This window comes from Arachis stenosperma, chromosome 6, assembly GCF_014773155.1.
Source record: "Arachis stenosperma cultivar V10309 chromosome 6, arast.V10309.gnm1.PFL2, whole genome shotgun sequence".
Taxonomy (NCBI): Eukaryota; Viridiplantae; Streptophyta; class Magnoliopsida; order Fabales; family Fabaceae; genus Arachis; species Arachis stenosperma.
This window is the reverse complement of record NC_080382.1, coordinates 94,114,580-94,137,285: the sequence shown is the minus strand read 5'-3', so window position 1 is coordinate 94,137,285 and position 22,706 is coordinate 94,114,580. Positions and strand designations below refer to the sequence as shown.

General features: G+C 32.5%; 2 protein-coding genes and 3 non-coding genes across 10 annotated transcripts; 4 read left to right on the top strand and 1 right to left on the bottom strand.

The window, feature by feature from the left end:
• Positions 1-1,783: 1,783 nt before the first annotated feature.
• LOC130932459 (60S ribosomal protein L10a-like) lies at positions 1,784-5,295 on the top strand. The gene is made up of 6 exons (XM_057861786.1): positions 1,784-1,804; positions 1,894-1,955; positions 2,045-2,264; positions 2,392-2,557; positions 4,177-4,382; positions 4,868-5,295. The coding sequence occupies exons 2-6, from the start codon at positions 1,951-1,953 to the stop codon at positions 4,919-4,921; spliced, it is 651 nt and encodes a 216-aa protein (XP_057717769.1). The 5' UTR covers positions 1,784-1,804; positions 1,894-1,950; the 3' UTR covers positions 4,922-5,295.
• LOC130938690 (small nucleolar RNA U19) lies at positions 3,180-3,305 on the top strand. The gene has a single exon (XR_009069846.1). It is a non-coding gene; the product is annotated as a small nucleolar RNA U19 (small nucleolar RNA).
• On the top strand, positions 3,556-3,681 carry LOC130938692 (small nucleolar RNA U19). Its single transcript, XR_009069848.1, has one exon. It is a non-coding gene; the product is annotated as a small nucleolar RNA U19 (small nucleolar RNA).
• LOC130938691 (small nucleolar RNA U19) lies at positions 3,935-4,057 on the top strand. The gene has a single exon (XR_009069847.1). It is a non-coding gene; the product is annotated as a small nucleolar RNA U19 (small nucleolar RNA).
• A 10,843-nt stretch (positions 5,296-16,138) lies between the features above and the next one.
• On the bottom strand, positions 16,139-19,797 carry LOC130935972 (uncharacterized). Of its 6 annotated transcripts, XR_009068017.1 has the most exons (9): positions 19,417-19,794; positions 19,229-19,322; positions 18,932-19,004; positions 18,458-18,601; positions 18,208-18,280; positions 18,031-18,126; positions 16,857-16,951; positions 16,504-16,554; positions 16,139-16,401 (listed from the first exon to the last, which is right to left on the bottom strand). XR_009068017.1 is itself a non-coding variant. In XM_057865918.1 (4 exons), the coding sequence occupies exons 1-4, from the start codon at positions 17,848-17,850 to the stop codon at positions 16,272-16,274; spliced, it is 318 nt and encodes a 105-aa protein (XP_057721901.1). In that variant the 5' UTR covers positions 17,851-18,024; the 3' UTR covers positions 16,139-16,271. The 6 variants fall into 6 exon arrangements, 1 of the variants encoding a protein (XP_057721901.1); XR_009068019.1 differs by lacking the exon at positions 16,857-16,951 and having other exon boundaries at positions 19,417-19,796; XR_009068016.1 differs by having other exon boundaries at positions 18,031-18,280.
• Positions 19,798-22,706: the final 2,909 nt, after the last annotated feature.

Genomic DNA, 22,706 nt, shown 5'->3' with positions numbered 1-22,706 from the left:
TTACTCTTTTAAATTAATGTTATTTGAGGTATTTCAGTTTAATATTGCTTTCTTTTATTTACATGATTATTACTTCCCATCTAAAAGCATTTTTATTCCAGCAGCTTCAATTTCCTTTCCTTTTGGTCTTGGTTAAATAATTGGTAACTCTATAGTTATCAAACTCATTATTGATTGAAAATTGGATTTCTTTATTTCATTAATTCATATTCCAGTAACTCTAGCCTTTCCCAAGGAAAGACTAGAACTTGAGGATTTGAATTAATTCATCCATTTAACTTACCTTCATAGTTAGAGGTTAACAAGGTGGGAGAAGAATCCAATTCTCTTCATAATTGATAAGGATAACTAGGATAGGACCTCCAATCTTTATACCTTGCCAAGAGTTTATTTTACTATTAATTTATTTTACTTGTTATTTAAATATGCTTGTACCCATTGCCCAAATTCCAAAAGCCTCAATTTTACCTTTTTCATAGCCAATAATAAGAACATACCTCCCTGCAATTCCTTGAGAAGACGACCCGATGTTTAAATACTCGGTTATCAATTTTAAAGGGGTTTGTTACTTGTGACAACCAAAACGTTTGTACGAAGGGATTTCTGTTGGTTTAGAAACTATATTTACAACGCGACTAGTTTTGTAAAATTCTTCATTAGCAAAAATCCTAACGTCACCAGCCAAAGTGGCATGGAAAGAATAGTAGCAAGAGGTCGACCTGTAGTTCCTTGCTCGACAACTAGGAGGCCGGTTTTTCAGACCATCGCAGAGCTGGACAGCAGCCACACTCACACCATTATGGCACCCTCGCACTTCTGTTTTGGCTTTGTGACTTGTCCTAGTTATTGCTCTAAGGAGAGCGAAGAGAGCTTCCAGTTGTGGTGCTTTCACCATCCATCATGGTGCCTCAACCAATAGCAAGGGTGACTAAGCTTTAACAAGGAGAAGAAGATAAAGAGGACTAAAAAGACAAGAGGAAGGAAAATGGAGGTTGAAGAAGGACCTAAGTTAGATAAATAATGAGAGAAAATTAGGGTTTTAGGAAACAAATTGGTTACAAATACAACCCTCGTTATGTCAGCTAGCCGTTGTAGCGACTAACGTGGTAGGAAGGGTGTCACTTCAGCACTCTGTTTGTCCAGTCATCGCCGAAAAAAGTCGAGAGACTATATTGGTGTTCGGACCTGAATCTAAAAGACCATTATAGATAATTTTAAATTTCGAAGACCAAGACGGATAATCACATAAATCTCAAGAATCATTATAGGAATTTACTCTACTAAGGGCCCATTTGAAAAACTTTAAAAGTAATTTTTTTGAGCTTTTGACTTATGAAAAGTAATAGTATTAATATCTTGTGCAATTTTCAAAATTAAATTGCTTCTTTCTAAGAAGCTATTTAGGAGCTTATAGAGAAGTTAAAATAATGATTTCTCTCATAATGCTATTACTTTTTATCATATTTCTATAAAATAAATACTTTAAGAACTAAAAGTTCAAACACAAAATAATTTTTTTATAAACTACTTTTAATAAAATAATTTATTATTTAAACTATTTTTTTAAAAATAAATTAATTAAATTATTTATCCAAACTTGAGCTAAATACTATATGGTGGGAGAGACTCCAACATACATATGTAATCTGGCTCATTAAAGATTTTGGACCCTTTAATCAATTAATAATACTACCAAAAAAAATTATCGAGTGTCTCAAAAAAAGGTAGCTATGATGCATATATATATATATGTATATTTGTGACTTAGTTACTGAGCTGCTGACTAGGGTTTGTGGCGGCTACGGTAACTTGCGCGCTCTCTCAATGCGTTAGCTACAACACATTACACATTATCCGCATTTTCGTTATAATAGCAGCTTGTTCTATTTGCAGAATAATCTTTTGTGGCGGCACCTCAAACACCAAACCTCTGCGGCTCTGCTCCTTACAATGAGGTACTATTCCAATCCAATCGATATTCTTATTTCATTGTTTAGTGACTATTAATCAGTGTTTAATTTAATGTGTAATTATTACATTTCAGTAAGCTACAGAGTGATGCACTGAGAGAGGCCATATCTCAGCTCGTTGCGAATGCGAACGAGAAGAAGCGCAAATTCACTGAGACAGTTGAACTTCAGATCGGTTTGAAGAACTATGACCCTCAGAAAGACAAGCGTTTCAGCGGTTCCGTTAAGCTTCCTCATATTCCTCGCCCCAAGATGAAGATCTGCATGCTTGGTGACGCTCAGCACGTCGAAGAGGTTAAATCTTGTCATAATAATCGTTTCGTGTGCTGTGTAGTCGATTGTTACTCATCGTTAGGTAAAGATAGTGTTATAGGTTAGTTATTGTGATTTTGAAATTTGATGCATTTGTGTTGTAACACAGGCTGAAAAAATTGGGCTGGATTGGATGGATGTCGAGGCACTGAAAAAGCTTAATAAGAACAAGAAACTTGTGAAGAAGCTTGCTAAGAAGTATCATGCTTTTCTAGCTTCTGAAGCTGTCATCAAGCAAATTCCTCGCCTCTTAGGCCCTGGTTTGAACAAGGCAGGCAAGTAACTTCACTTGTTATGATATTGGTTCTATTGATTGTTTCTCTCTATGAAACCTTGTTTCAGTGGGCATGTAAATTTTGTTATTCTTTTGAACCATTGCCTGATTTTCTATTATCTATTTTGAGGTTTTGGAAGAACATCTTGATTGTGTGGAAATCATAGCTAAGAAGCTGATGAAAATGTTTTCAACACCATAGATTCTCTTTCATAGAGGTCCTTAACTGAGTCATTTACTTCATGCCTCTTTGAGTAGCACAATAATATACCATTTCATATGTGGTTGGGAGGTGGACATCAATTGGAACCAAATTAACTTTTGGGATCTTTTGAGAGAGGCCTGCTGAAGGGACTCAAGTCTCGTATTGATTGTCCCTCACACAGCCATCATTGGTTATAATATGTTGCTTAGTATATAAATAATTTGCATCATGCCATCATTGCCTGTTTTTCTATTATCTTCTGTGTGATTTAGGAAGAACATCTTGATTATCTGGTAATCAGAGTTAGGAAGACAACGAAAACGTTTCTAGCACCATAGATTATCCTGTAGTTACGTTCATAACCAGATCGTGTAATTTATGCCTCTTTGAGTAGCCCTATGAAAATTATGAATTCCATATGCGGCTTAGTTAGGGGGCAAACATCAACAGGAACCAAATTAACTTTTGGTATCCTTTGAGAAAGACCTTTTGAAGGGACTCTTCAATCTAATATTTATTGTCCCTCAAACAGTCATTCACATTTTCTTCTGCCTACAAGGCTCAATAGATTGAAAATTATTCTTTCATTTTCAGATTATGATATATAACTATTTGCATCATGCATCATTGCCAGCTTTTCTATTATCTGCTGTGTGATTTAGGAATAACATCTTGATTATGCGGAAATCAGAGCTAGGAAGCTGATAAAAAAGTTTTCAACACTGTAGATTCTCTTGTGACTTTCATGGAATGTATGCCTCTTTGAGTAGCCTTATGAAAATAATCAGTTTCATATTTGGCTTAGTTAGGGGGCGGACATCAATCGGAACCAAATTAGCTTTTGGGGTCCTTTGAGAGAGGCCTCTTGAAGGGACTCTCTAGTCTCATATTGATTATCACTCAAGGAGCCTTTCACATTTTGTCTAACTTTTTTATTCAAGTGTACATTGGATTGAAAATTTTTGCAGTTTCATATTTTAATTTATTGCTTAGTATAGGACTATTCACTTCATTGCCTGCTTTTCTATTATCTCCTTTGGGGTTTAGGAAGACCTACTATTTTCTGCCGATGGAAAAAGTTTTCAGCAACATAATTCTCTTATAGCGAAGTTCTTAACCAAGTAATGTAACCTATGCCTCTTTGAGTAGCCCTATGAAAATAATCAATTTCATATGTGGTTTAGTTAGGGGGCAGACAGCAATTGGAACCCAATTAACTTTGGGATCCTTTGAGAGAGGCCTTTTGAAGGGACTCTGCAATCTCATTGATTGTTCTTCAAGCAGCCTTTCACATTTTCCCTACCTTTTTTATTTTTAACAAGGCTACAATGGATTGAAATTTCATTTTTGTGGTTTCGGATGATAATATGTTGTTCTGCATATGATCGGTTGACTATATGAACCTACCAATGCAGGTAAGTTTCCAACATTAGTGACACATCAGGAATCCTTAGAGTCAAAAGTTAATGAAACAAAAGCAATGGTGAAGTTTCAACTTAAGAAAGTTCTTTGCATGGGTGTTGCTGTTGGAAATTGCTCAATGGATGAGAAACAGATATTCCAGAATGTACAACTCAGCGTCAATTTCCTTGTTTCATTATTGAAGAAAAACTGGCAAAATGTAAGTTTGACTGTTCGAGGCCTTATATGAGGATCATTATTAAGGTTCTCAATATTGGAGCATTAAGTTTGAGAGTCTTTTGACTTTTGGTTTAAGTATACAAAATTTTGGATCTTATTTGAAACTGTTTGTTCCCTCCAAGATAAGATATAGGCAAGCTAATTAATCTCAACGTGAGATGTGTTTATTTCATGATGTGATATTCTATTATATTAACAAGCATGAATATATTTGAAATTGTTCTATTACTGCCAGTTGATGTGTTCATAAAAAGACTTAGCAACTACACACATCTTTTAAGTGATGTCTTTGTAGCCAAATGCTGGCAGGGTGATGTTGAATAGGCACTAACTTAGTTTGATACCTCTCATTTTCAACTACCTTTGTTTTGATTTGAAAAAGAATGCTGTTTTTGTTTCATGTTATTTTATTTTTTTAATTTTTTGTTAACCGTCTTTTCATTTATGTTTTGTTTGTTGAAACAGGTGAGATGCTTGTACCTCAAGAGTACAATGGGGAGTGCAATCCGCATATTTTAGATTGTTTAGATGGGTAGTTTGCATTGGCTAAGCCTCATGAGTTCTGGACATGTTAACGGGATGTTATTGCTGACAGTTAATGCCCCCATTTTTTTTGACATTCTTAAGATTCTTTGATATCAATTGTTTTATGATAATCCTTGTTTTCTATGTCATTAATGACTGGCCACAAAAGATTCATAGATGTATTTGGTTATGTTACCTAGATTATTTCTTTATCAATAATAGGTTTACCATTGTAATTATTTTTTAGTGAGAGTACATAAAAAAAAGGTACATAGTATATAAGGTGTAATAACTCAACAAATATTTTCTAAGGGGGATTTTTCATTCTCTCCAATAATGAGAAGAACCTATCTCTCTCCCTCTCTTAATCCTTTCTGATTCATCAAACCATCAACATCACAGCTTGAACAGCTTAGGGCATGAGATTTTCTTCATGGTGCGGTGAGCGTGGAGAGCAACCAAGCTGTGAATCAAAAAAAAAAAGTTGCGAATCCAATTTTGCCATTCTCTTTCTATCCCTAATTTCTCTTTCGACATTTTCTTTCCCCCATTCTTACCTCTTCCTTCAAACTCATCCAATAGAGTTTGATGAGAGGCTATTTCGCAAGATTTTTTCTTGGTGAACATAGCTGTTAGAGTTTGATGATATACTCAGTGACAAACAATTCCAGCTCAATTGTCTCCAAGAGAACATTGGAATATCAAGATCTGGATTCACTCCAGAGCAAAGATTTGCCTTGTTAGAGTTGATCAAAGACAAAAGTGTGCAGCAACAACCTCATAATGCAAATCAAATTTTGACTAATTCCATTCACACTTCCACTCCAGGTAAAACCATTGCATTACATTTTAATGCGAGAATTATGAGCATTATCACTCCAAAATCTGCACTATGGATCATTGATTCCGGTGCAACAGATCATGTGACTTTTGACTTAAAAGATTTTGCAAGTTTTCAAAATATTGATCCAATCAATGTGATATTGCCAAATGGAACCAAAACTGTTAGCACCATCATTGGCACAATCACATTTTCTAAAAATTTTTTTCTCAAAAATGTTTTATACATTCCTTCTTTTGATTTTAAATTGATATCTGTGTCAAAGTTAACTTCAAACTTACATTGTCAATTGTTAATCAATGATAAGTGTTGTGAGATACAAGATAGATCCACATCAAAAATGATTGGCATTGCTGAGTGTATAGAAGGGTTATATACAATGAGTAGAGAACCAGAATTCTCTCATTTTCCCCCTCTTCCAACAAAGCAAGCTTCATTGGCAGTAACTACTACTACTACTCATCCCACCACACCTTCACACAGTGAGCACAACAACATTTGGCATCTTAGATTAGGACACATACCCATGCATAAATTGATTTTTCTGAAGAAGCATTATCCTTTTATAGATAGTATTGCTTCAAATTTTCCTTGTGATTCATGTCATTTTGCAAAACAAAAGAAATTATCTTTTAATCTTAGTACAACTAAAATAAAAGATTGTTTTGATTTAGTTCATATGGATATCTGGGGTCCTATTTCTGTCCCTTCCAATGAAGGACATAGGTATTTTTTGACTGTGGTGGATGGTAAGAGCAAATTCACTTGGATTTTTTTTATGAAAACCAAATCTGAAGCATCACAATTGGTTATTAATTTTGTGAATTTCGTCAGAGTACATTTTGAAAAACAAGTTAAGTGTATAAGGACCGACAATGGGCCAGAATTCACTCTAAAATCCTTTTTTGCATCAACTGGAATTTTACACCAAACTTCTTGTGTAGAAACACCAGAGCAAAACGGGATTGTAGAGAGAAAACACCAGCATATTTTAGGTGTTGCTAGAGCACTGCTATTTCAATCAGGAATTCCACATTGTTTTTGGCAATACGCAGTTGCTCACGCCATTCACCTAATTAATAGGCTGCCCAGCACTAACCTGAATAATGCTAGTCCTTATAAGCTTTTGTATGGCAACTTACCTGACCTTTCATATTTAAGAGTATTTGGTTCTCTTGCATATGCCTCCACATTAACAAATTCAAGAACAAAATTAGACCCAAGAGCCAGAAAAACAGCTTTTCTTGGTTTTAAATTAGGAACAAAGGGTTTTCGACTTATTGATTTAAAATCAAAGGAAATTTTCATATCTAGAAATGTAATTTTTTATGAAACTCATTTTCCATTTTTACATTCCACTAGCACTGACATTTCTGTAGTGCCCATTCGTACTCCACAATGCATTGATCTTTTTCAATATGATACACCATCCACACATCATTTGCAATCACCCACACATACCACACTCATAGATTCAAATGAACATTTCTCAAGCTCAATGCACTCACCAATTTCCTCACACACCATTGCACCCATTACCACACCACACACTGATAATGCACCTGCATCACAACACTCTGACATCACACATGACTGCATTACTAGAAAGTTTGAAAGAGTCAAGAAACCGCCTGCTTATTTGAAGGACTATCATTGTATGACAACCCACACAGCTCACTCTAGCAATGTTTCCAACTCTAACTCTTTATATCCTATCTCACAACACTTGTCATATGATAAACTAACCCCGAAATATAAGTCACTTTCTCTAGCCATCACCTCAAATCAAGAACCTAGCACTTATGAGGAAGCGGCTGCACATGAATGTTGGAGAAAGGCAATACAAGATGAATTGACAGCTCTAGATCAGAACAGAACTTGGTGTCTCACTGAACTCCCAAAAGACAAGAAGGCTGTGGGTTGCAAATGGGTTTTTCGGGTAAAATTCAATCCCGATGGCACCATAGAAAGGCACAAAGCGAGGCTAGTTGCAAAAGGATTCACTCAAGTGCAAGGAGTAGATTATGGTGATACTTTTAGTCCAGTTGTCAAAATGACTACCCTACGAGTAATGTTAGCATTAGCAGCGGCAAAGAAATGGCATTTGAAACAGCTGGATGTCAACACTGCCTTCCTTCATGGAGATTTGGACAAAGAAGTTTATATGAAGATACCACCCGGTTTGGCTGTGTCACAACCAGGTTTGGTTTGTAAATTGCAAAAATCTCTATATGGGCTTAAGCAAGCAAGCAGGCAATGGAACATTAAGCTCACTCAGACTCTCGTGGATGCTGGTTATAAGCAGTTTTTTGATGATCATTCACTCTTCATTAAGAAACAATCTCAAAGCTTCACTGCCATTCTAGTATATGTTGATGACTTGGTTTTAACCGGGAATGACATTGGTGAAATCAATTCCATCAAGCAAGATTTGGATGACAAATTTAAAATAAAGGATCTTGGTGATCTCAAATACTTCTTGGGAATGGAAGTAGCACGCTCTAACTCTGGAATTCACATTTATCAGCGGAAGTACACCATGGACCTTCTCAGAGATTTTGGTTATCTAGATTGCAAGCATCTCTCTACTCCATTTGATTATAGTCAGAAACTTTCAAAGGAATCAGGAACCATTTTGACAGACAACACTGTTTACAGACAGCTCATCGGCCGACTCCTTTACCTCACAAATACTAGACCCGATATCTCTTATGCTGTTGGACGTTTGAGCCAATTTTTGGACTGTGCAACAACTTCTCACCTACAGGCTGCTTTTCGTGTACTCCGATATTTAAAAGGCCGACCTGCAACTGGTCTCTTCTTCTCCTCTACTTCTAATCTGCATCTCACTGGATTTGCCGATGCTGACTGGGCTACCTGTGCCGATACTCGTCGCTCCATTTCCGGTTATTGCTTCATGCTTGGGAACTCGCTCATTAGCTGGAAGAGTAAAAAGCAAACCACAGTTGCCAAGTCCTCTGCAGAAGCTGAATATAGGTCTCTTGCTGTTGCCACTTGTGAAGCTAGTTGGTTATCTTTCTTAATGGATTTCATTGGCTTGCCGCTTCAAAAGTCTATCACTCTATTCTGTGACAACCAGTCAGCCATTCACATTGCCAATAATCCCATTTTTCATGAAAGAACTAAACACATTGAAGTGGACTGCCACATTGTTCGTGAAAAGCATTTGTCTGGTCTCATTCATCTTATGCCAGTTCGTTCCAAGGATCAACTTGCTGATTTTCTTACCAAAGCTCTGCCACCGGGTCCTTTTCTTGCCAATGTTTCCAAGCTAGGATTGTTAGATTTACACAATTCTAGCTTGCGGGAGGGTGTTACCTAGATTATTTCTTTATCAATAATAGGTTTACCATTGTAATTATTTTTTAGTGAGAGTACATAAAAAAAAAGGTACATAGTATATAAGGTGTAATAACTCAACAAATATTTTCTAAGGGGGATTTTTCATTCTCTCCAATAATGAGAAGAACCTATCTCTCTCCCTCTCTTAATCCTTTCTGATTCATCAAACCATCAACATCACAGCTTGAACAGCTTAGGGCATGAGATTTTCTTCAGGTTATTTGAATTTTATTCCGTGTTAGTCCGCGGTAGCTTTTTATTTTTATGATAGGTTTCTCTTGGAAGTGGAAGAAATAAAGCGAGTAAATCTTTATAGTGGTCTTCGAGATTAACGCCGTGTACTAAAATTGTTTCTAAGTTTTCAATTGTACCAATTATGTTTGTACCAATTATGTTTCTGAGATTGAAAAAATTGCACCATAATAGTCTCTGATCCGTTTTCCGTTAACAACGCGATGACGTGACTTGATGATGTGGACTTTTAGTGACATGTGTCACTTCATGGTTTCACCACGTGTAACGGTATGATGACATGTTAGTGATAATAGGGAGTGCAATCCGCGTATTTTAGATTGTTTAGATGGGTAGTTTGCATTGGCTAAGCCTCATGAGTTCTGGACATGTTAATGGGATGTTATTGCTGACAGTTAATGCCCCCATTTTTTTTTTTTTGACATTCTTAAGATTCTTTGATATCAATTGTTTTATGATAATCCTTGTTTTCTATGTCATTAATGACTGGCCACAAAAGATTCATAGATGTATTTGGTTATTTGAATTTTATTCCGTGTTAGTCCGCCGTAGCTTTTTATTTTTATGATAGGTTTCTCTTGGAAGTGGAAGAAATAAAGCGAGTAAATCTTTATAGTGATCTTTGAGATTAACGTCGTGTACTAAAATCGTTTCTAAGTTTTCAATTGTACCAATTATGTTCCTGAAATTGAAAAAATTGTACCATAATAGTCCCTGATCCGTTTTCCGTTAACAACGCGAGGACGTGACTTGATGATGTGGACTTTTAGTGACATGTGTTACTTCATGGTTTCACCACGTGTAACGGTATGATGACATGTTTGTTAATGATACGTGGCATGTTGACGTGGATGGGCATGTCACGTGTCGCAATGCTATTTGTCCACGTGTCATCCATTATGTCGTCGTTACATGTGCACTAAATTGGTCTCTTACTTTGCATTAAATGACTCATTTTAGTCCATGAAATTGAATGTCGTGTACCAAATTAGTTCCTTCATAAGTTTTTTCTCATTTTTTTTATAAATTTAAAATTTTCAATATTTTTCTATACACTAATTTAAATGATATATTTTATTATACATATTTTATAATAAATTTTTTAATTAATAATGTTAACTTGTATCGTTAGAGTACATATTAACTAAAACCAAAATTTTATTATTGCGTCTTGTGTTTATTTATATCTCTTGTGTTAATAAAGAGTGTAAGTTAGGAATACTTGATTAATAGTGTAATATATGAAAATGCCGTCTAAGTTATAGATAAAATGAATTATTATAATTGAGAGTATAAATCTATCTTATTAATTTAGTGAGAAGTTAATTATATAGAAAATCAGACATTCTTAAAATGAATGGGAATAATGAATTTATATTAGTTAATAAGTGTCTTATCAAGTATTCCTAAAATATTTATTAAAGTGTTAAATATTAAAAAAATTGTATTAAGGAATATTACTATACTCTTAACTTACACTCTTTATTAAATCAATATCAATATATCACATAATTCTTTTAACAAAATATTGTAGAAAAAAATTGTATAATTAAAACTAATATTTTAAAAATGTTTTATAAAAACACTTGTATTTAAATAGCTTGTGAAAAGATAAAATTAAAATGAGTGTATTCAAATATATAATGAGAATTTTAAATTTATAAAAAAAATGAGAAAAAACTGATAAAGGGACTAATTTGGTGCACGACATTTAATTTCAAGGACTAAAATGAGTCATTTGATGTAAAGTAAGAGACCAATTTGATGCACATATAACGATGACATAGTAGATGACACGTGAACAAATAGCATTGCAACACGTGGCATAATATGACACGTGGCAAAATAACATTGTGACACGTGGCATACACATCCACGTCAGCATTCCACGTGTCGTTGACCGACACGTCAGCAAACCGTTATGTGTGGCCAAACCATAAGGTGACACGTGTCACCGAAGGTTCATGTCATCAAGTCACGTCAGCGCATTGTTAATGGAAAACGGGTCAGGGATTACTATGCCGCAAATTTTTCAATCTCAGAAACTAATTAATGCAATTGGAATCTCAGAACAATTTTGGTGTACAGTGCCAATCTCGGAACCACTATGGAAATTTACTCGAAATAAATAGCACATACGAAATTAGAAAGCGCAAGACAGGCAACCAGAAAAGAAAAATAGCAGGGCTAACTAGTTCCCCTTGATCTGGGAGTTCCTAGACAATCCTCTGCAAGTATAGAGAAGATATGAGCGGTTGGCAACTTGGCATGTCAAAGATGTGAGTTCCGAGAGGTAGCATTTGGCCCTTCCTTGCTAGAGTATCAGCTGCGAAGTTGGCTTCCCGAAGTGTGTGCACCCATTCTATATGCTATAGGCGACTCGAGAGGATTCTGATATCTTCCCTCCTTTATGAACCGAATTGCCATAGACGAGTCCGTCGCAATAATAAGCTGTTGATAACCACTAGCCGTAGCTATATGGAGGCCTTTGACGATGCCCCAGAGGTCAGCATGCATTATGGTGCAGCTTCCAAGATTGCAGGAAAAGTTCTTCATGAATCTTCCAAGAAGGGGGAACCCAGGAAATTAAAGGCTCCCGCTCCAGGTTCTGTTTCCCAGGTGGCTTCATTTTGTTCATCACATTCGCTATTTCAGCACTATGGATTCTAATGGACGTCACCACTGCACTCGGGTGAGTGAGTTTTTTCCTCCAAAAATGAGTTTATTTCACAATACCAAAGAGATGATATCGCCACTCCAAACAGACATGGCTAGTCCAGTTTCCCAGCAAGATTATTACATAACCATTCATTGAGGCCGAGACTGAAGAACTCTTTGACATGGTCTTGCTGTGGAAGGTGGTGCCAGACCGTCTTAGCAAAATGGCACTCTTTGAGGACGTCGAGAACTGTTTCATCCATATCCTCACATCTGGTAGGCGTTTAGACTCGTATTCATTGCATATAAATTAATTAAAGTAATTTTTCAACAGAAAATATATGATAAATCTGTTATAGATATACTAAAAAAAATTATTAATAGTAACATTAGAGGGATATATTAATTATATCCTTTAATCAAGTTTTTGGATAAAACTTCTGTCATCAAGATATTGGAGCTGGAAAGGAAAATGAATAATACATCTAGTAGATCACTTTAGTTTTATTAGTTACTCCATTCTAGTAGACCACTTTTATTAGTTACTCCAGCCACCATTTGTTTGTTTTCCTAATTCTTTTAGTCCCATTAGATATAACACATTGATTTAAAACCTTTAATTTCTTTTCTTTTTCCCTTACTAATTCTTAACTCATATTCCTAATTTTTCTTTCTTACCAAAATTTCAACTCTAATACCTGATTTATTAAATTAACCAAAATATAAAGATATCTCTCAAATTTAACTCCACAAAAGTTATTCTCTAATTATATATGATTTAGTCTTTCGAATTTAGAGTTTAAAATTTAATGTTAGATTTTAGGATTTAGAATTTAGAATTTGTGATTTAGAGTTTATAAATTTAGAACATAATGTAGGGTTTGATTCATATTTAATAATTTATTTATTTTATTTTAAGGATCTATTTTTATTTATCAGAATTAATCTAATTTTTTATTTTGAGAATTAAATTTTGATATTTTAAATTTGTTAAATTTTAGGTTAGTGAGAGTATATATAATTTTTATTATTTTAATATTTTGAGGACTAAAACAAGATTTTTTATGACCGGAGGTGGCTAATCAACAAATGTCATATATTCAGATTGTTAATTTATGAAAGAAAAATTGTAGAGGGCTATTTAAATTTTTTTTTTTGTCATTAGTTAACCGTTAATATTTAAAAGTATGTGATAAAGTATGTTGTTGGATTATAAAATTAAAAAATATTTAGTTAATACTTAATAGATAAGTGATGGTCAATAATAATAAATTTTTAACTAACTTAGATTGGTCGAAAAGTCAGCTCACTCATCTGCTTAAGTAAGTGTCGAAGTTCGAATCCTGCCTTATGCATATAGCAACCTATTGGCCAGCAAAATTCATGACAAATTAATCCTTAAATAAAATTTAAATTTATGACAGATTAATTTTTAGATTGTTGAATTAAAAAATATTGTAGACAACTAACAAAGATATTTTAATGGCCTCTTAACATTTTTTTTTTATGAAATAACTAGCATCGCCAACTTGCCAGCTAAATTATCTTCAATCTATCTACCGAAAGAAGATAATCTCCCATCTAGTTGTTATTATTTTTAGTTTAGATTAGTACCATTATGATACAAAGATATTACTATGATACCAGGATATTATCATTATAAGAATTTTATAGGATCCTTTTCAAATTAAAATCCTAAAAACATTATGATTAGGAAAATATTTATGGTTTGTAGAAAAGAACAAGGTCGTAAAAAGTTTGTGTCTCAGTAATTTGAAAGAACAATACCTTTCAAATACTAATTTGCAAGTAATTATAATATTTTTTTCGATTAATTCAATTTAAAAATGTAACATTTGGATCATAATTTTCATATGTATGAAATGCATTTTTTTATTTGGACAATTTTTATGTTACCAATTTAAATTTTATGTTATTATTTAATATTTTGTTATTATAATTTATAAAATAAATTTTCTTTTGCATGAATCTTATTCGTAATATATATTTTTTATGTTTCTCTTACTTTTTACTCAATAAAATTCGATAGAGATGTTCATGGATCGGATCTGATCCGCATATATATCTATAGTATTTATCTGAATTCGATATGAAAATTGCGGATATGGATCCGATCCGCATACTTATAGGATCGGATTGCGGATTTTATGTAGGTATCCATATATCTGATCCACATATCCGCGGATCTACAAAAATAAATAAATAAATAATTAAATATTTTTCTTATGTTTGATTTCAACTAATAAGTATCATATATATTGTATGACCTTGCTTAGTGATGAAGAGTGGAAAGGTGTGCGCTTTTCGTGTTCTTGATGACTATGCTGGAGTTGACATGGAGAGTCTTATGTTGTGTTTTTTCTTTTAGGTGGTGATCGTCTAGTTGTCTTTAAGTTTGCTCCACTCTATTGTGTTGAGCTCCTTTATTTCAAAAGTATCATATATATTGTATTATTTTAATTTTATTATTTAAGAAAAATATGTTTAATATTATTTAAAAAGTAAACATATTTAAAAGAGTAAAAAAAATAAATTTTATTAATAATTTTTTAATAAAAATAAGTTTTTAAAAATATTTTTGTGTTTTACGGATATGTGCAGATCCGATTAGATCGGATCCAAACTTAAAAATTGTAGATATTGAATCGAATTTAATCCAATAATTTTAGTGCAGATCAGATCGAAATTTAGATCATGTCCAATTCGATCCGATCCACGTTCACCTCTAAAATTTGATGTATTGTGTTTTTGGTTAATTGTGCATAAATTATGATAAGATATTGAGTCTTTGTTTTTTGTATCAGTGAATTTTATATACAATTTTGAAATTCCACATTATCTTACCACAATTTATATATTAAAAGACAATTTTAGATTTGTGAGTAAATTATGATAGTGAATTACGATTTGTGTTCTTGTAAAGTACATTACTCTACCATAATTTATGTATTAAAAGAAAATATAATATTTTTAGTAAATTATGATAGAGTAACATGATTTATCAACAAATAGTAACTTTTACCATCTTGTAAAATTTATATAAATTATAAAAAATGACATATATGTAATAAATTTCAATTTAAGACAATCTATTAAATATTATTTTATTTTATTAATTTTGGTATAAAAGCCATCTTTCATATGACGTGTGACTATGTTTTCCTATCACAAACATTCGCATTTCATTACTAAGGACTTTCAAAAAAATTATAAAAGGAACTTGTTCTGATGTGCTTATTTTTTTACTAATCAACTTTAATAAGTAAAAATTATTTAGAATCATATATCATCCTATATTATACACTACAATAGTAAACACTGGACATATTTCAAATTTCAATAAATCTTATGCAACCAAAGAGAAAATAATTAAATTAATTCTTCAATTTTTTCGTGATGATCATATTAGTAGTCTTTTAATTTTTCAATTGATCAAATTAATTCTTTAGTTTTTGCTAACCATTATTAATAATTTAAATAACAAAAGGACTAATTTGCACTACAAGATTTTTGTTTATTTGTGGAGGTTTTTTCTCCTATTTGTGGAGGTTTATAACCCCCACCAAATGGTTTGGGGGGGGAGTTTCCAAAACCCCCAAAATTTGAGGTGCCACGAGGTCTTTTGTGGAGGTTTTTAAAAACCTCCACAGTCTATTTAGTGGGGGGTTTTATGTGTGTTTAGTGGAGGTTTTATATTATACTTTTGTGACAATTTTAAATCACTTTTGTGACGGTTTAAAACCCCCACAAATTAATTTTTTTATTTAACAAAAATTAACTATTTTATGAGATTTTTAAACCTCCACAAATCCTATTATTATTTATTTCTTTTTAATTTCAAATCATTCATTAATCTCATCTCATTTACATACTCTCAAATTAAAAATTTATTTTTTAATATCAAAATTTAATAAATATAGATGCCATGGAATATAGCACTGAAAAGTGTTTCTCCTGGATTTTCATTAATAATTGGTCCTTACTGATACAAATCAATAAAGCATAGATTCTTCGACTGAAGAATCAAAATCTAGAGGGAAAAATAAATAAATAACCATCAGAACCAAAAACCAAAATCAAAATTAATGTGGGATAATACACATTTACACAAAACAAACAACAGTGTACAGTGTTACAAATTTACAATTTTTGCTCAAGGTTAACATGGATTACTGATTTTACAATATGGTTCAAAAGTGAAGTATTACTTCACCTATTTTCCAGCTTCTTGAAATACATAGCTTGATTCATTGAGAGGACATGAATGTGAAAACATTTGCTGCTAATCCAACCATGACTTCTTGTAGTTTGTTTTTTTTTATTTGATTGCCAGAAGTATCTGCATAATTTAGCAATTTGTTAAAATTCAATCTGCATAGAAACATAATATGAAGTTCACATTCTGATAACACAAGATCATAATGATAAGAGTAAAACTTACTGTGGTGCTGCGGCCGTAACAACCTTTAGTTGGTTGAAGCATTCTGATCCACTAAAGTAGAGATAACATTAAATTAGGTACAAAATATCATTAATATACAAAGCAGAGATGACCAAAATCAAAGGAAGATATCATTTTGAATCAAGAATGGAAAAGAGATGTCACTAAAGTAGAGATAATGCTCACATCTGACATTATGACCAACCCAAGAATCTATAAATTCAGTCATGTCAAACCAAGTTCTTAGACATTCAGAATCTATAAATTGTATCAATCACAACTTTCATTGACTTATTTTATATTTTCTAATATTTACTGTTATGTTCTAAGACAGTTAACAACTAAGTTCTTACACTGGAGGCATGTATCCAAATGTTCCCACAAGACGAGTATGAAGTGATAAAGAGCTTCCAACTTCCCTAAGTTTAGTTAGCCCAAAATTTGCAACCTAGTGAATTTCCAAAATCTTATTAGACAGTTTTAATATTAGTCTCATAAAAAAAAAACAAAAATTGCAAAATAATGATTATTGCCAAGAATATTACAATAAACTAACATTTTCACGGAAGTCTTTATATATTAATATATTAACAGGTTTCACATCATGGTGGATATAAACAGGAACAGTGTGTTCATGTATATATTCAAGTCCTCTTGCTGAATCCAGACATGAAGCCACAAAAGTAAATCTAGTATTCTTCTCTTATTGTTGCTACTTACTAGTTGCTAGTTGCTACCCTCAATCACATTTACACCTTCCTCGGGAACTAAATTCAGTTACACACTATATCATTTCGAATAAAATATAATTAGTGACAACTATAATATAGATTTGGTCCCTGCTTCAAATAAGGAAGACATTTGTAAACATGATACAAACGTTACTTGTTTATGCAACATAACATAGTATTAATAGTTTAATTATATTCTTTTATTTTTGTATAAACTAATAGCTCATCTTATACGCCTTACAGCTCGTAAGTCCCTTTTAACATACATGAATGAGGACTTCAAATCTTTTCAACCGCAAACTTAGTTTCTTTCAGTCAATGAAGTATTAAGTCTTTTTTTTTTTTTAAGTAGCAGCCAAATCTCAACAACTAAGGTTCTTTTTCTTAAACAAGCATCAAAGTTCTTGTGAGCACGATCAATTGATCATCACCAAGTTTAGCTTCTACAAGGTACACACCAGTAAGTGAAATCAAGTTTACTTATTCAAAGATTTTTAATTTTTAATTCAATGTAAAAGCACTGGGAAATGTAATCCATTCTGGAAATATCTAACACAAGCACAATTGAATATACCTCATCAACAGAATGAATGTTACGCTGGTCAGCAGTATACATCAGAACATCGTGTTAAAAGATAAAAAAGGATAAAATAAATTAAAAAGCGAAACATTTCCTCTTACATTGAATCATTTCGATAATGAAATTTTGAGAAATAACTCTCCTTATTTAGCAGCAGAAACCATTTGACCAGAAAAGAAAAGCACAAGTGGTAATAGTGAAAGAGTATAAACTCACTCCAGCCATTGGCATAATTGACATTGACTGGCCATCCTAGAAACGAAAGAGTCCACCATTGAAATCCTTGCCATAATTATTTAAATAGCACACCACCTTTGATGAACCAAAATTGTCAGCAACAGTATTAAATAAAATTCAACAAAAGAGATGAGTAATGGAAAGTGGAATCCTGACTGCAAAGTGTCGCTGTTTGAGGTAGGGTCTGTTATCATTACTATGACACCCAATGCTTGCACCTCTGCTCCAACTGTTTGATGATTCATAAATACAATAAGGTAAAGATTTTAAAAGAAGTAACAACCAACAAGCAATTGATGAATTAGTGTTGCTACTCTTGTGTATGAATTCCAGCTCCTGACAATGGAATAAATCAAGGGAAGGGAAGGGAAGAAGCGAACAAGAGAATCTGAAAAAGGAACCTAACCTTGCATTCTTCAGGGGAGAGGATAAGCAGAATGAGATTCTTATGGAAGAGATGAGATGAGATGAGTGATCAAGATACCTTTTTAGTTAGACCATGAGCTTACATAACATCATAGAGCTTATGCATAAGCATTTCTTCTTCGACCTATTAATTAGAACTCCATAACTTAGTGATGAATTAGTATTGATGAATTAATACAAACAAGTCACACAGAAAAATAAATCATTATTCAAAAATTCATTGATACATGCCACTAGAAATCAGTATCACAATTCCAACAATTCCAATAGATACCAGAAAGTACTTTCTCTCTTACAAACATCACATTTGTTACTTGTTACTGAAAAATTCATCAAACTAGGACTATCTAAATGAAGAATGTAATTTCTATTTCAAAGAGAATAGCTAAAATAGTAAAAAAGCACAAATTAAATTAGAGACAGGAAAATTCAGGGGTAGTGGCAAGCAAAGAACCTGAAGTTTTTGCGATTCATGGAGCATTGATCTGTAGGCTTCCATAAGGATCTCATTCTGCTTATCCATATGCCTATTTCAACATAAAAATCAGAATCAAACCAGGATAAGCAAAAATATTAACACTAATTGTATCGCCATCAAGTTACTAAATAATCGCAAAAGTAACAAGCCAAATCCTAAATCAGAGAAGTAATCAATCAAATTAAATTAATGTAGAGGAAAACACAAAATTAACAAAAAAGAAGCTTCCATAGGAATGCACAAAAGAACGCAGAAGGAGATCTCAAATGTTACCGTGTCGTGATCTCAGGAGACGCGCCGAAGGAATAGCTCCTTCTTCGACATTCACGTTCACCACTTCCTCTACAAGACACAACCACCGAAGGATCTACACCAAGAGACATGCACGACCGAATTTGCCAAAAACCGAAATTAAGGGAGAAACACGATAAGAGATCGAGGTAGAGGAACGGAGGATTTACCGTTTTGGCAAGAACGGCGAGCGCATGAGTGGCGCGCTTGGCGGCGGCTCGATCTGACTCCTTCCATGAGAAACTGGAGTTAAGAATGGAAACCTGCTCCTGGACCTCGGCAAGGATGGCGTCGCGGGCGTCGCCGGTTACTCTCCCTCTGATCTTAGACGCTACGGCGAGCTTGATGGTGACAATGGCGAAGAGATGAATACTGCGGCGGCGAGTAGATCTGCTAGGGTTTCATTCTCACTCTTCTTTCTCTTCCAATTTTTTTGTTAGATTTTTGTTTGGAGTTAAATTTGTTTGGGTTTAATCAGAGTAGGTTAAAAGTCACCAAAAAAAATCAGAGTAAATTTGGAACTGACTATTGATTTAGAAGATTGGACTTAGAAATTTAAACTAGTTTTAATTATGGGGGTTTTATATTTTGTCATAAATAAAATATGTTACGGAGGTTTTCTAAAACTTTCACAAAAAAAATCTCATAAACAAGTAGAAATCTTGTAGTATTGATTGACAATTTAAAATTAAAAGACTAATTTGATTAATTTAAAAATAAAAAGATTAATTGGTTCACCACAGAAAAATTTAAAAATCAATTTAACTATTATCTCGATAATTAAATTTTATTAAATTTTATCATGTCTTAACCAAACCATCCATTAATGATATATATATATATATATATATATATATATATATATATAATTTTTTGATGACTAAGATAATGGTACTTAAAGGTGGTCAAAAATTGATTCATAAATTAAAAGTTGACATGTGGAATGGTTGAATATAGTGAGAAACATTTTAAGAATATATTTTTGTGAATTATATTTAAAATGAGAAAAACTAAGTTATAAAAGAAATATAAATACATAGAAGAAAAAAAAGGATAAAAAAAACTGTGAAGTTAATAAAAATGGGATTTATTTAAATAAGTTAAATAAATATTTTATTTATTAGAATAAATAATTATAAAAAATATTACAAAAATATGTCTCTCAATCTTATCTCGTTTATTTACACTGTAAACGATATAATTATGAATATATTTCGTTTATATTGTAAACGATATATATGAGATTTAAAAAAATACACGTATTTTGTTTATCGTGTAAACAAGATACATTTAAAATGATTCGTTTATTGTGTAAACAAGATATGTGTATTTGTAAATATAAAAATATAATTTTTGAAAATAATAAAAAATATTAATAATTTAAATTAGACCAAACTCTTAAAATGAAATGTTTCAAAAATAGAGAAAATAGGCGGTTTCAAATAATAGAGAAGATGAACAGTTTCAAAATAATAAATAAGATAATTAAATGGGTTGATTTCTAAGAAAATAATGTGTTGATTTTAAATGGACAATTTAAAATTACGTGATAGGTCCAATAGCCCATTAATTAATTAGTTAGTTAAAACCGTCTATCTTCTTTGTTATTTTGAAATTGTTCATCTTTTCTATTATTTGAAACCACCTATTTTTTCTATTATTTGAAACCTTTCATTTTAAGAGTTTGGTCTCATTTAAATTATTAATATTTTTTATTATTTTTAAAGTTTATATTTTTATATTTACAAATACACATATCTCGTTTACATTGTAAACGAAATAATTATGAATGTATCTTGTTTATACTATAAACGAGATATATATATTTTTTCAAACTTCATATATCTAGTTTACAGTGTAAACAAAATATATTCATAATTATATCGTTTACCGTGTAAATAAACGAGATAAGATTGAGAGATGTATTTTTGTAATAATTTTTATAATTATTTATTTTAATAAATAAAATATTTATTTAATTTATTTAAATAAAAAATATTATTTTTATTACTTCACATCTTTTTTTTATCTTTTTTCCTTTATATATATATATATATATATATATATATATATATATATATTATAACTTAACTTTTTCTATTTTTACTATAATTCATAAAAGCATATTCTTAAAATGTTTTTTACTATGTTCAATCATTCCACATGTCAATTTTCAATTTGTGGGTCAATCTTTGACCATCTTTAGACACCATTGTCTTAGTCACCAAAAAACTCTCATATATATATATATATATATATATATATATATATATATATATATATATATATTATTTTACATAAGACACTTACTCACACACACTACTGCTATTAGTGCATGGCTTCTATATTCTTCACTCAAGACTTTTTTTTTTTGTCAACTTCACTCAAGACTTGAACTCTAGTACATCTCTCAATGAGGCAGGTAAATCTGCTATTTGTCCAAATCTGAGCTGTGGGATCCAGCCATTGTACAAATAGTGGAGTAAATACCCATAGTCGTCCCTGAGATTCACGCAAATACCCATAATAATCCATATGATCCCGATTTTCCTATTGTAGTCCTCCAGATAGAGCTCCGAGTACTCAAAGTGGTCCCTGGGTATATTTTTGGTGATGAGTCATCACTGGAGTGTTGACGTGGACTCGGTTTGCCACGTTGGAGGGCTCCCAACGGCTAGCTGAGCTGGCGAGTTTCTAATTTGTACCCAGATTAGTCCCTCCTATTATATTTAACCCTAAATCCCCAAATTCTCATACACTTCATCTCTTCCTCTTGTTCATATCTTCTTCTTCTTCTTTCAAGCATATCTCAAAGTTTTTGCTCGTAGAGTTTGTAAATTTCAGGTTAACTTTTATTTATTTATTTATTTTTCTTTTCTCTTTGGTTTGCAGGTAAATTTTATGAGAAGGTCTGTGAGGCATGTCATATTACTTTGAATAAGATTGTTATTTTTGGTGACAATGGAGTTATTATTCCCGGAGGTGTAAGAATAGGTAAGTGATGGTTAATTACATGTCAATCTTGAATGTTTTGTTTGCTTGGCATACTTGATCTGATATACTTACCCTGCGGACGAATTTTATTTTCTATTACTCAGGTACCCCTGCCATGACTTCAAGAGGATGTTTAGAAGCTGATTTTGAGACAATGGCTGAATTTTTGTTTAGAGCCGCGCAACTTGCAAACATATTGCAGAGGGAGCATGGAAAAATGCAGAAGACAGTTTTGAAGGGGCTTGATAGCAGTAGGGAGGTTGTTGATCTCCGGGCTCGGGTTGAAGCTTTTGCAACTCAATTTGCAATGCCTGGTTTTGACATTTGAAGATGATATGGCTGGTGGTTTGCCATTATTAATTGTTCATAATATATGCTATAGGAGTGGGTCGTCCTGCCTGATTGTTGCAAAAGCGACTCATCTTGGACTGCAATATATTTTGTTGTAAAAGCTCTGGATCTTCTT

Excerpts from the sequence above, each read along its gene's own strand:
- LOC130932459 (XM_057861786.1), top strand. Across the intron at positions 2,265-2,391 it reads ACGCTCAGCACGTCGAAGAG|GCTGAAAAAATTGGGCTGGA; the intron begins GTTAAATCTTGT and ends GTTGTAACACAG. Across the intron at positions 4,383-4,867 it reads TGAAGAAAAACTGGCAAAAT|GTGAGATGCTTGTACCTCAA; the intron begins GTAAGTTTGACT and ends TTGTTGAAACAG.
- LOC130935972 (XM_057865918.1), bottom strand. The coding sequence starts at position 17,850 with ATGTATACTGCTGACCAGCGTAACATTCATTCTGTTGATGAG. Across the intron at positions 16,555-16,856 it reads TTTGGATACATGCCTCCAGT|TGGATCAGAATGCTTCAACC; the intron begins GTAAGAACTTAG and ends TCTCTACTTTAG. Across the intron at positions 16,402-16,503 it reads GTTACGGCCGCAGCACCACA|ATACTTCTGGCAATCAAATA; the intron begins GTAAGTTTTACT and ends TAAATTATGCAG.